The sequence below is a fragment of the Pempheris klunzingeri genome, unplaced genomic scaffold (assembly GCF_042242105.1).
Source record: "Pempheris klunzingeri isolate RE-2024b unplaced genomic scaffold, fPemKlu1.hap1 Scaffold_57, whole genome shotgun sequence".
Lineage (NCBI taxonomy): Eukaryota > Metazoa > Chordata > Actinopteri > Acropomatiformes > Pempheridae > Pempheris > Pempheris klunzingeri.
Genome location: NW_027254961.1, coordinates 109,980 through 122,177, shown reverse-complemented (window position 1 = coordinate 122,177; position 12,198 = coordinate 109,980). Strand labels below are relative to the sequence as shown.

Genomic DNA, 12,198 nt, shown 5'->3' with positions numbered 1-12,198 from the left:
AGATGATAATCGATCAGACACCTTCAGCTGGTGCATTCAGGGACATTCGGACACCTTAGCTCTGACTGTCGTGACCACTTTAGTTTTTCAAACACGATCGATTTCTGTTTACTTGTTGATTGTCGTCTGATTTTGAGCCCCTAATGTCACTCCTGACCGTTCCCTCTCTGACATTAGAGTGTCCTTGAACGCATCGCCGCATGATGACTTTGACGGATTATCTCCCTGCAGGTGGGTTTTCACAGAAACTAAACAAGATGGCCGCCGGTGAGGAAGGAACTCCGTCTGAACCGCTCAGCAGGAATGTGACGCCAAAACATGTTTCTGACCTGCGATCCAGTTTTTGTTCTTTTGTCGAAGCGAACGCTGGAGAAAAAAGATCAAAATAAAAGCGGCTTCAGACGAGGCGGCGTCACATGACCCCCCGGGTCAGACACACACACACACACACACACACACACACAGACAGGTGAGCGAACGATCAGGAGTGTGTGTCGTGTTTTTCCAGGTGTGTGACAGGAATGTGTGAACACTCAGGTGAACAACAGCATCAGTGGCTACCTGCCCTCAGTGAAGCCCGACGGGACGCTGCCACAGAACCACAGCGAACCTGAACGCATCACCACGCACAGGTCACATGACCATCACATGGTCAGGTGTGTGTGTGTGTGTTTGAGCTTCTTGTTTTTGATCAGACACCAAAGTGAATATTTCCTGATATGAATAAACAGATGATTGATCCTGACATCTGACATTATTGATCGTTATCACACAATATTCAGTCACATGATGAAAAACTAAATCTCTATTTGAGACGTTGGCTGTGATCAATTCATCACATTATCAGACACCAAATCAGAGCATTGATTGATCAGTTATGACTCAACAGAAGCAGCTTCTAAGGTCCAAACACGCCAACGAACCAAGATCAGGAGAGATCAATAGGTGAGCTCTAATCAGATTATTATGATCGTTATTAAAGGGCCAATCAGAGAGCTGCCCGGTCCTCATCAAAGACGCCCTGAAGTGGTCGTGACAACATTCGTGACCAGAAGAATTAATCCCATTAAAAGCTTCTAATCCAGGAGGTGATCAGCTCTCCCTCAGATCTTCAGTGTCCTTCTGACCTTCCTGGTTAAAACGAAAACTTAAAAAACGATTGTGTCTAAAGCGTTAACTTTGTTATCACAAAGAAATTAGACTAAAACTAAACGGCAAGTATTTACTTTAATTTGGGTGAACTGACCCTTTAAATCCTTGCTGCAGATTCACTCTACCGTATGAGAGATCTGGTGTCTTTATGGAAAGGATCCCTACAGAGAGAGATCCTTTAGGATCCACAAACGGCCGTTCTATGGCTCTCTGCACACACACACCAGACTCCATTCACTAAAACAGGGATTTTAGAGCTGCTGCTCCATCAGTCAGAGTGTGTGTGTTACTGTGGGGCTCAGAGTGTGGGGGTGTTTTGGTGCAGCACCGTGCGGTCGGCGTGGTGATGGCGTTACAGGTTGGCGCTGCGGCGCGACGACGGCCTCATCAGACCGTAGCTTGTTACAGAGACTCAGCGGCTGTGTGTTGGAAGACACCTGGACGCCGAGAGGCACCTGGACAGTCTGAGTCCAGTCACAGAAGTGGGGGGGGGGGGGCGCTGCATCTGGGCTTCAGGTACCGGAACAACAGCTGGCCGGTGCGTTAGCCCGAAGCTAGCGGTTAAACCACAGAGGTAGCTGAAGGTCAGATGCAGCAGGACGAGCAGACTGTGCAGGTCTCCTCATCGCAGGCGTCCAGAGTTACTCTCTAAGAAACCCTCACTTTAAAAACAAACCGCTTTCCGGCAGCACACGTGTCGAAAAGCCGGCGGGAAGATTCCCAGCGGAGCCACGGCGCCGAGTCTTCACCGGTGGTAGCCAGATCATCACTGTCGTCGTCAATCAGCTTCGTTTACCCCAGTGAGAGGGGGCGTTGTTCCTGAGAGCCTTGCTGATTGGTGGCAAGGAGGCGCGGAGTGTTGATGAAGAGGGGAGGGGGTTCAGATCAATTCAAAATAAAACTAAATTAAAAAACGGAAACAGAGAACAGCCTTCCATTTACAAACGCGTCAGTTTTCTTCTATTAAGTTCAAGTCCAGTTCTGTACAATCCCTCTCAAACACCGCCTGCTGCGCTGCCTCGCGCTCGTCCGCTTCCTCCTCCCCGTCGTCGTCGTCGTCGTCGTCCTCGCGGCACTCCTCGTCGCTCTCGCTCAGCGGCCCGATACTGGTCCTGCCCAGGCACTCGGCTGGCGAGCAGGAGCCCCGGAAGTCGCCCATGAAGGCCTCCATGCCCATGCAGACGTCCCCGCCGCAGGCCAGCCTGCCGCCGCCGCGCTCCAGACACTGCGGGTCGATGCTGCGAGTCTGCAGAACAAAGAACAGAAAGTCAGAAGTGCTGAAGACGATTCTGAAAAGTCGTGTGAGTAAAATTTAGAAAGTTTCTCCACAACATCCTGATGAAGGTGTCTTCATCATCAAAACCAAATCTGAGGGACTCCACTGTTTCTACCCATGATCCTCTCTGTCCTCTCCTGGTGTGTGAGTGACTGGTAGGTAGTAAAAGTGTTGGAACTGGTCCAGTAGATCACCTCAGCCAGCAGCCACCAAACGGGCTGCAATGGCTGCAACGTGATCCTTTGGGACAACTGCACCTGATCACAGTAGGTCCACTAAAAGAGCTTGTTTGATCCACTGACAGGCTCAGAGTGTTATTCTAAGTGTGTGACAGCATCATGGAAAGGATCCCTACAGAGAGAGACCTGGAAAATCCTTTTGGTTTAACCACAAACAGCACACACACCAGACTACATTCACTAAAACAGGGATTTTAGCTTACAGGACACAGGAGCTGCTGCTCTGATGCTGCCTCCATCAGTCAGTGTGTTTGTGTTATTATGTGACTTTGGTGTTTTAAAGGATTAGTTCAGATCCAACATAATATTTGTTTAACACACAGTAACACAAACACACTGACTGACGGAGGCAGCAGCAGAGCAGCAGCTCCTGTGTCCTGTTCTCTAAAATCCCTGTTTTAGTGAATGTAGTCTGGTGTGTGTTCTGTTTGTGGTTAAACCAAAAGGATCTTCCAGGTCTCTCTCTGTAGGGATCCTTTCCATGATGCTGTCACACAGTACAAATGATGTGATCATGTTTGTCAGTACTTCCCAGCAGTGTTTAGAAATAACTGCTTACAGAAGAGTACTGTTGCTATGGTTACCTGCAGGTCAACACAACATGACCAGTGATTTAGAGCACTGGTTTAACTGTTAAACTAACACACACCTGACAGCAGCACACCAGACCATGATTCATCTATTGATAGTTTATCTGATCAAATCAATCAATCACAATCATCTCCACATGTTTTCTTGTGTCCGGCCAGCAGAGGAGTTTTCACTCCATGAATGAGTACCTGAGTCATCTTGGTGAAGTCGAGGACGGGTCGGGCGCAGGGTCTGTCGGGGTCGCGGCGCCTCTTCAGACCCGGTTTGAGCAGGAGAAGGTCGCAGGGCTGCGAGTGGCAGCGCGGCAGCTGTGGCGGCAGACTGCGTCTCAGAGACGACGGCGTGCTGCAGGCAGAGGAGGGCGAGGCGGGCACCGGGCCCCCCCGGGCCGCCCCGGCCGCGGCCGAGCAGCCCGGCGGAGGGGGCGCCGCCGCCGCTTGGCTCGGCACAGGATGCGGAGGCAGGAACGTGGAGGCCGCAGAGTCTCTGATGAGCACGGGGGAGAGGGAGAAACGCCTCTGAGGAGGGGGAGGCGGGTGTAGAGGGGAAGGCGAGGAGGAGCAGGAGGAGGGGGAGGGGAAGAAGCAGCAGCAGGCTCCTCCCCCTGCCGCCGCCTCACTGGGGTCCCAGGGGAAGCTCCAGGGCAGCGGGGAGTCCGGGGACAGCGCCAGGCTAAAGAAGGTGGGGCTGGAAGAGGAGTGCAGCGACGAGTTCAGGGAGGAGCTGGGAGCGCGGAGAGGACAGGCTCCGCCCCCCGCCACACCTGCTCCTATACCCCCTACCCCGGCCCCCGCCCCCCCGCCTGTAACCCCTCCCACCACGCCCCCATGGCACTGCTGGCGACTGACGGGAGTCCAGACCCGCGAGGCGCTGGGCCGCCAGGTGTAGCGGCAGCGCGACAGGTCCTCGGGCACCGACAGCGAGCGGCAGTGGCGTTTGGGGGGTGGGGGAGGAGGAGGAGGGGGCCCGGGGCCGGGAAGGGCCGCTGCCGCTCCGGGGAGGGACAGCTCGGACGCTGAGGTGCTGGGCGCCAGGGGCCGGTGCTGCTGCGGCTGAGAGGGGGCGCCGTCCAGGGGGTCGCCCCCGTCCTGTAGGTGAGCATCAGGGGGCACCAGGGGCACGGGGCCGGGGGGGAAACTAGAGCTCAGTAACCCCCCCTGCAGGCTGGACTTGGAGGGAGGGCAGAGCTGCCAGTAGCTGCTCTCTGAGGACACACACACACACACACACACACACACACACACACACACACACACACACACACACACACACACACACACACACACACACACACACACACACACACAGGTAGGGTCATGTGATGCAGAAGGTGTCGCTCATTCATTCACATGGAAAAACAACCTGATGGCAGTGAAACACTAAAAACTACTGAGGAGACAAACACTCACCAGGCATCAAGCCATCTGGGGGCCAGCACTCTGCGAGGGATGTCGGGTCCAGCAGGGACTGAGACACAAGACGGGACAGGTTAACCACCCCTGACCCCCAGTGAGGAGGGTAGTTAAAACCTTACTGACTAACGGTGAGGAGGGTAGTTAAAACCTTACTGACTAACGGTGAGGAGGGTAGTTAAAACCTAACTAATGGTGAGGAGGGTAGTTAAAACCTAACTAACGGTGAGGAGGGTAGTTAAACCCTAACTGACTAACGGTGAGGAGGGTAGTTAAAACCTAACTAATGGTGAGGAGGGTAGTTAAAACCTAACTGACTAACGGTGAGGAGGGTAGTTAAAACCTAACTAATGGTGAGGAGGGTAGTTAAAACCTAACTAACGGTGAGGAGGGTAGTTAAACCCTAACTGACTAACGGTGAGGAGGGTAGTTAAAACCTAACTAATGGTGAGGAGGGTAGTTAAAACCTAACTGACTAACGGTGAGGAGGGTAGTTAAAACCTAACTAATGGTGAGGAGGGTAGTTAAACCCTAACTGACTAACAGTGAGGAGGGTAGTTAAAACCTAACTAATGGTGAGGAGGGTAGTTAAAACCTAACTGACTAACGGTGAGGAGGGTAGTTAAAACCTAACTGACTAACGGTGAGGAGGGTAGTTAAACCCTAACTGACTAACAGTGAGGAGGGTAGTTAAAACCTAACTAACGGTGAGGAGGGTAGTTAAAACCTAACTGACTAACGGTGAGGAGGGTAGTTAAAACCTAACTAATGGTGAGGAGGGTAGTTAAACCCTAACTGACTAACAGTGAGGAGGGTAGTTAAAACCTAACTAATGGTGAGGAGGGCAGTTAAACCCTAACTGACTAACGGTGAGGAGGGTAGTTAAAACCTAACTAATGGTGAGGAGGGTAGTTAAAACCTAACTGACTAACGGTGAGGAGGGTAGTTAAAACCTAACTAATGGTGAGGAGGGTAGTTAAAACCTAACTAACGGTGAGGAGGGTAGTTAAACCCTAACTGACTAACGGTGAGGAGGGTAGTTAAAACCTAACTAATGGTGAGGAGGGTAGTTAAAACCTAACTGACTAACGGTGAGGAGGGTAGTTAAAACCTAACTAATGGTGAGGAGGGTAGTTAAACCCTAACTGACTAACAGTGAGGAGGGTAGTTAAAACCTAACTAATGGTGAGGAGGGTAGTTAAAACCTAACTGACTAACGGTGAGGAGGGTAGTTAAAACCTAACTAATGGTGAGGAGGGTAGTTAAAACCTAACTGACTAACGGTGAGGAGGGTAGTTAAAACCTAACTAATGGTGAGGAGGGTAGTTAAAACCTAACTGACTAACGGTGAGGAGGGTAGTTAAAACCTAACTAATGGTGAGGAGGGTAGTTAAACCCTAACTGACTAACGGTGAGGAGGGTAGTTAAACCCTAACTGACTAACGGTGAGGAGGGTAGTTAAAACCTAACTAATGGTGAGGAGGGTAGTTAAAACCTAACTGACTAACGGTGGGGAGGGTAGTTAAAACCTAACTAATGGTGAGGAGGGTAGTTAAAACCTAACTAACGGTGAGGAGGGTAGTTAAAACCTAACTGACTAACGGTGGGGAGGGTAGTTAAAACCTAACTAATGGTGAGGAGGGTAGTTAAAACCTAACTGACTAACGGTGAGGAGGGTAGTTAAAACCTAACTAATGGTGAGGAGGGTAGTTAAAACCTAACTAACGGTGAGGAGGGTAGTTAAAACCTAACTAATGGTGAGGAGGGTAGTTAAAACCTAACTGACTAACGGTGAGGAGGGTAGTTAAAACCTAACTAATGGTGAGGAGGGTAGTTAAACCCTTACTGACTAACGGTGAGGAGGGTAGTTAAAACCTAACTAATGGTGAGGAGGGTAGTTAAACCCTTACTGACTAACGGTGAGGAGGGTAGTTAAAACCTAACTAATGGTGAGGAGGGTAGTTAAACCCTTACTGACTAATGGTGAGGAGGGTAGTTAAAACCTAACTAATGGTGAGGAGGGTAGTTAAACCCTAACTGACTAACGGTGGGGAGGGTAGTTAAAAGCTAACTGACTAACGGTGAGGAGGGTAGTTAAAACCTTACTGACTAACGGTGAGGAGGGTAGTTAAACCCTTACTGACTAACGGTGAGGAGGGTAGTTAAAAGCTAACTAATGGTGAGGAGGGTAGTTAAAACCTTACTGACTAACGGTGAGGAGGGTAGTTAAAAGCTAACTAAAGGTGAGGAGGGTAGTTAAAAGCTAACTGACTAACGGTGAGGAGGGTAGTTAAAAGCTAACTAATGGTGAGGAGGGTAGTTAAACCCTTACTGACTAACGGTGAGGAGGGTAGTTAAAAGCTAACTAATGGTGAGGAGGGTAGTTAAACCCTAACTGACTAACGGTGAGGAGGGTAGTTAAAAGCTAACTAATGGTGAGGAGGGTAGTTAAAACCTTACTGACTAACGGTGAGGAGGGTAGTTAAAAGCTAACTAAAGGTGAGGAGGGTAGTTAAAAGCTAACTAATGGTGAGGAGGGTAGTTAAAACCTTACTGACTAACGGTGAGGAGGGTAGTTAAAAGCTAACTAAAGGTGAGGAGGGTAGTTAAAAGCTAACTGACTAACGGTGAGGAGGGTAGTTAAAAGCTAACTAATGGTGAGGAGGGTAGTTAAACCCTTACTGACTAACGGTGAGGAGGGTAGTTAAAACCTAACTAATGGTGAGGAGGGTAGTTAAAACCTTACTGACTAACGGTGAGGAGGGTAGTTAAAAGCTAACTGACTAACGGTGAGGAGGGTAGTTAAAAGCTAACTAATGGTGAGGAGGGTAGTTAAACCCTTACTGACTAACGGTGAGGAGGGTAGTTAAAAGCTAACTAATGGTGAGGAGGGTAGTTAAACCCTTACTGACTAACGGTGAGGAGGGTAGTTAAAACCTTACTAACCTGGTTAAACTAACTAACTGGACTGAAGGGAGTGTTGGTGATCTCTTCTTGAGTCTCCGGCCTGAGAGCAGGTGAGGCTGCAGGTGGGGGTGTCACTCACCAGGTAGACGTCCCCCGGCTGAGCAGGGTCACCTTCCAGAGTCTGCTTCCTCAGGCTCTCCACCAGCAGCGTGACCACAGCATGGTGGCGGGGGGCGAGGGGGGAGACGGGGGAGGGAGGCGGGGAGGAGCCGGGGAGAGGAGGAGGGGGGGAGAACGGGGAGGAGAGGGGAGAAGGAGGAAGAGGAGGGAGGGGAGAGCCGCGTCCGTTTGTGCGTCCGTCCGTTCGGTCCGTCGCAGGAGGAGGAGGGGGAGGGGGGGGCTGACGGCTGAGACTCCTCCTCCTCCTTACCACCTCAGGGCCAGGTAGCCCCGCCCACTCTCACAAAGACATCATCGGTCAGCTGTTGCCCGCGGCAACACACCTGGGGAGGAGGGAGATGCATTTGAGGTGGAAACTTTCAGTGGGAATTAAAGAACGAGGGTTTGCTCAGGATCAAACCTTTCTCCACATAATCACTGATCAATTATAAACCTTCCTGATACAAGTGCAGAACTAACCTCGACTCTTTCAAGGTTGTACTGAAACTCCACTGACCAAGACTAACCTTCTGTGCCCCCCCCAAACCAAAGAGCAAGTAAAAACACACCAACACTACTTCCACTAAATCATCAACCTCTCAAACAGACGACGTGAAATGTTCCAGATATTAATGAAGATAAATGAGCTAAAGAAGGAGGCGCCTGAAACATCTGAGCGACACTGAGGGTTTAGAAAAGTCCACTAATATAGAAAAGTAGTGTTGAACAATAAAAACAGATTCATTGACTCCTTCAGTAGCTCCGTCAGGCTCTGACCAGTATGTAGTCTGTGTGGAACCCCCCAGTGAGGTCGCTGCTCAGGTTTCTATTCAAATGTCTGATCATTTCCAGCCTGTTAGAAAGTCCTGTGTAGCTAACGTTAGCCTCCCACCGTTAGCCTTTTAACGTTAGCCCCTGACCGTTAGCCTTTTAACGTTAGCCCCTGACCGTTAGCCTTTTAACGTTAGCCCCTGACCGTTAGCCTTTTAATGTTACCCTCCCACCGTTAGCCCCTGACCGTTAGCCTTTTAACGTTAGCCCCTGACCGTTAGCCTTTTGAACATTAGCAAAGTGTGGAGGTAAAGAGGGATTAAACTTAATGCAAAGACGACACAAAAGCTAACTGCTGTTAAAGATTAGCTTGTTGTGTTTGTTAATGAAGTAACCAGACTGTTAGCTTCAAACGCAGACAGAAAATGTGTATTTTAATATCAGTATTAGCTTCATTTTAGACGAGTCACTAAAACCAAAATAACTCCAGAGAAGATTGAATATTGAAATGTGTTTCACAGCGCTAATATCTGAAGTTAGCTTCAGGACAGCGTCAGGTATCACCTATCGAACAAACAGCTCGTTTTAATGGTATCTGATGCGGCTCCACTTGAGGAAACTCTAAAATGGACAGATTCACTAAATAGTGAGTGAGGACGGAGCCACAGCTTCAGACTGGGACAAAGAAACTGGTCAGTCAGTAACGGCTGAAAACGGATCAGTCCACTGTGACGTCATTTCCACCATAAATTCAGTGTGAACGTGAAACTGAAGCTCACTAATGAACACGTTAGCTTTGTTTATGCTCAGCGACAGGAGGCGCACAAACTAAATACTGAGCAAGAACGATTCTGATCAAACTAAAGGTTCAATATCTTGTCAACAGTTTGATTCTGCTGCCATTATATTATTCACTCAGAAGGAGTTTTTAAAGGTTTTAAATCAAACTGTTTGTCTTCTTAACGTCTTTGAGGTATTAATAGTACATTTTTACAAGTTATTTTACTTCTTAATTGCTGTTATCAGTATTTGTTGCAGTCGTTCTCAGTCGTATTAAAATAATCGATTATCATATTCGACAGATGTCTGTTTGAACTTATGTATTCAATAAACGTGACGCAAAAAAACGACGTGCATCGTATCGTAATGAAAAGCCTGGCGAGTGTATTGGGCGTCCAGTCGCAGCACCAAACGGGCTGCAATGACTGGTAGGTAGTAAAAGTGTTGGAACTGGTCCAGTAGATCACCTCAGCCAGCAGACACCAAACGGGCTGCAATGGCTGCAACGTGATCCTTTGGGACAACTGCACCTGATCACAGTAGGTCCACTAAAAGAGCTTGTTTGATCCACTGACAGGCTCAGAGTGTTATTCTAAGTGTGTGACAGCATCATGGAAAGGATCCCTACAGAGAGAGACCTGGAAGATCCTTTTGGTTTAACCACAAACAGCACACACACCAGACTACATTCACTAAAACAGGGATTTTAGAGCTGCTGCCCTGCTGCTGCCTCCATCAGTCAGAGTGTCTGTGTTACAGTGTGTCACACAGATGTTGTGTCGGATCCAAACTGACCCTTTGAAAAACCAACAAAGTCTCACAGTAACACAAACACACTGACTGATGGAGGCAGCAGCAGACCAGCAACTCCTGTGTAAAATTACCATTTTTGTCAATGGAACCTGGTGGCTGTTGATATCTTCAAAGACACCAGACTCCATTGACCTAAGTAGTGATTTTAGCTCACAGGACACAGGAGCTGCTGCTCTGCTGCTGCCTCCATCAGGGAGTTATTGTGAGACTTTGGTGTTTTAAAGGGTTCATTTGGATTCAAAACAGTATTTGTGCATCACTTAGAATAACACTCTGAGCCTGTCAGTGGATCAAACAAGCTCTTTTAGTGGACCTACTGTGATCAGGTGCAGTTGTCCCAAAGGATCACGTTGCAGCCATTGCAGCCCGTTTGGTGTCTGCTGGCTGAGGTGATCTACTGGACCAGTTCCAACACTTTTACTACCTACCAGTCACTCAGACACCAGGATGAGGACACAGAGGATCATGGGGAGAAACACCAGAATAACCCCTTGGTAGATTTTCTTTGAATATATCTTCTGTAAAGACTGAAGTGTGACACACCAGTGGGATCCTGTCACTGGACTAGCTGATGGTGTCCTGAGAGTTTTGGCTCCTGGTACAAATGAGGTCAGGAGCCCCAGACAGCTGAGCCCTGCTGGACTGAACCCTCCTTATTTTGGTGCCGGAGTGGGGCAGCAGTCCCGTGAAGCACGTGTCTGGTTGTGGTGAAATAATGGCCCAGTGTTTGGGGATGACAGGCTGTCCCTGCCTGGCAGCGGAGGCCATTGTGCAGCCTGAGCTGAGCCGCCTCTCCGATGCCGGACCCGCTGAGGCCGCTGGGCATCTCCGGCTGCTGCTAGCTTGTGGCTAACGCATCCCATTGTTTCCTATGAGGCATGCTAGCACACACTTTTAGCGTTTTCCCCGTCTGAGTGCAGAACTAACGCGGGGATGTCATTATCAAATTCTGCCATAAACTCAGTGTAGGAAATAAAATAACTGAGATTTGGAGTCTGAGGCAGCCGGTTAACGTTACATCACCGTGTGAGCCACCGTTAACGGCGCCGTGCAGCCCCGCATCACCTGGACTGTTAGCCTGCTATAAATAATATGTCGTTATTACTCTCAAGGTCGGCACAATAAATTCAGCCATTTTGCTCGCTGGAACCAAACTGCTGGCCGAGGACCGAGTCTCCTCCCCGGCCTCACGGGCTCCGGTGGCTCGGGCCGGGGGGGCTCCGCGGGTGTGCGGGGCTAACGGGGAGCTACAGCGGCCGCCTGGCTGCATCCAGGGGCAGCTGCTAGCTAACGGGAGCTAACGGGAGCTAACTGACCTGCCCGGCTAGCGTTAGCTTTAGCAGCGTTAGCCGCGGCGGTGATTTCACAAACAAACCCGGTAAATACGAGACGAGCTGCTCCGTCCTCCGTCCCTGCTGCCGCCCCCCGCCCCGACAGCTCATCTCCGGACAAACCCGCGCGCCCCACGGGCTCATCGAGCCGCAGAGCCGGCGCCAGCTAACAACAATAATAACGGCGGTGATGATAACGTCTGGCCGGCCTGCGGGCTCCGGGAGCAGCGTGAGGAGGAAAACACGGCGGGATGCTGCGGGACGATCAGCCCGGACCTGCTCCCGCAGACGGGGACCCTCCACACGGCCGCCGCTCCTGCTCACTCTCTGCCGGCTGGTGCGCTTACCTTGTCGGGCAGCCCCTCCGGGTGACGGGGTGAAGCGGCTCCGGTGGATGCAGCGGGCGGGCAGACAGCGGCGGCGCTCGGTGTATTGACCCAGTATTATTAAAGAGCAGACCGCGCCGCGCCGCTCCGTGCCGCGCCGTGCCGTGCCGCGCCGCTCCGCCTGCCGCCGCCGCTGTCAGCACCAAACCCACCACAATGAATTAAAGTCTGGCTTTAACCGCACGCTGCGGGCACCGCGGGCTCCGGGAGCAGCCTACACACCGGCCACAGGCAGCGTCCGGTGTCCGGTGATCATTAAAACATTATCAGCAAGCATCTGCGTGCACACGCCCGTGAGCGGCAGCATTCATAAATAACATTTACGGTGCCAGGCGGGGGGAGGAGGGGGGGAGGGGGGGGAGGAGCAGGAGGAGCAGGAGG

General features: G+C 50.6%; 1 protein-coding gene across 1 annotated transcript; it reads right to left on the bottom strand.

Moving 5' to 3' along the window:
* Positions 1-2,081: 2,081 nt before the first annotated feature.
* On the bottom strand, positions 2,082-7,742 carry fam53c (family with sequence similarity 53 member C). Its single transcript, XM_070856112.1, has 4 exons — positions 7,717-7,742; positions 4,668-4,725; positions 3,447-4,462; positions 2,082-2,398 (listed from the first exon to the last, which is right to left on the bottom strand). Exons 2-4 carry the CDS (start codon positions 4,672-4,674, stop codon positions 2,102-2,104), a joined length of 1,320 nt encoding a protein of 439 aa, XP_070712213.1. The 5' UTR covers positions 4,675-4,725; positions 7,717-7,742; the 3' UTR covers positions 2,082-2,101.
* Between the last annotated feature and the right edge of the window lie 4,456 nt (positions 7,743-12,198).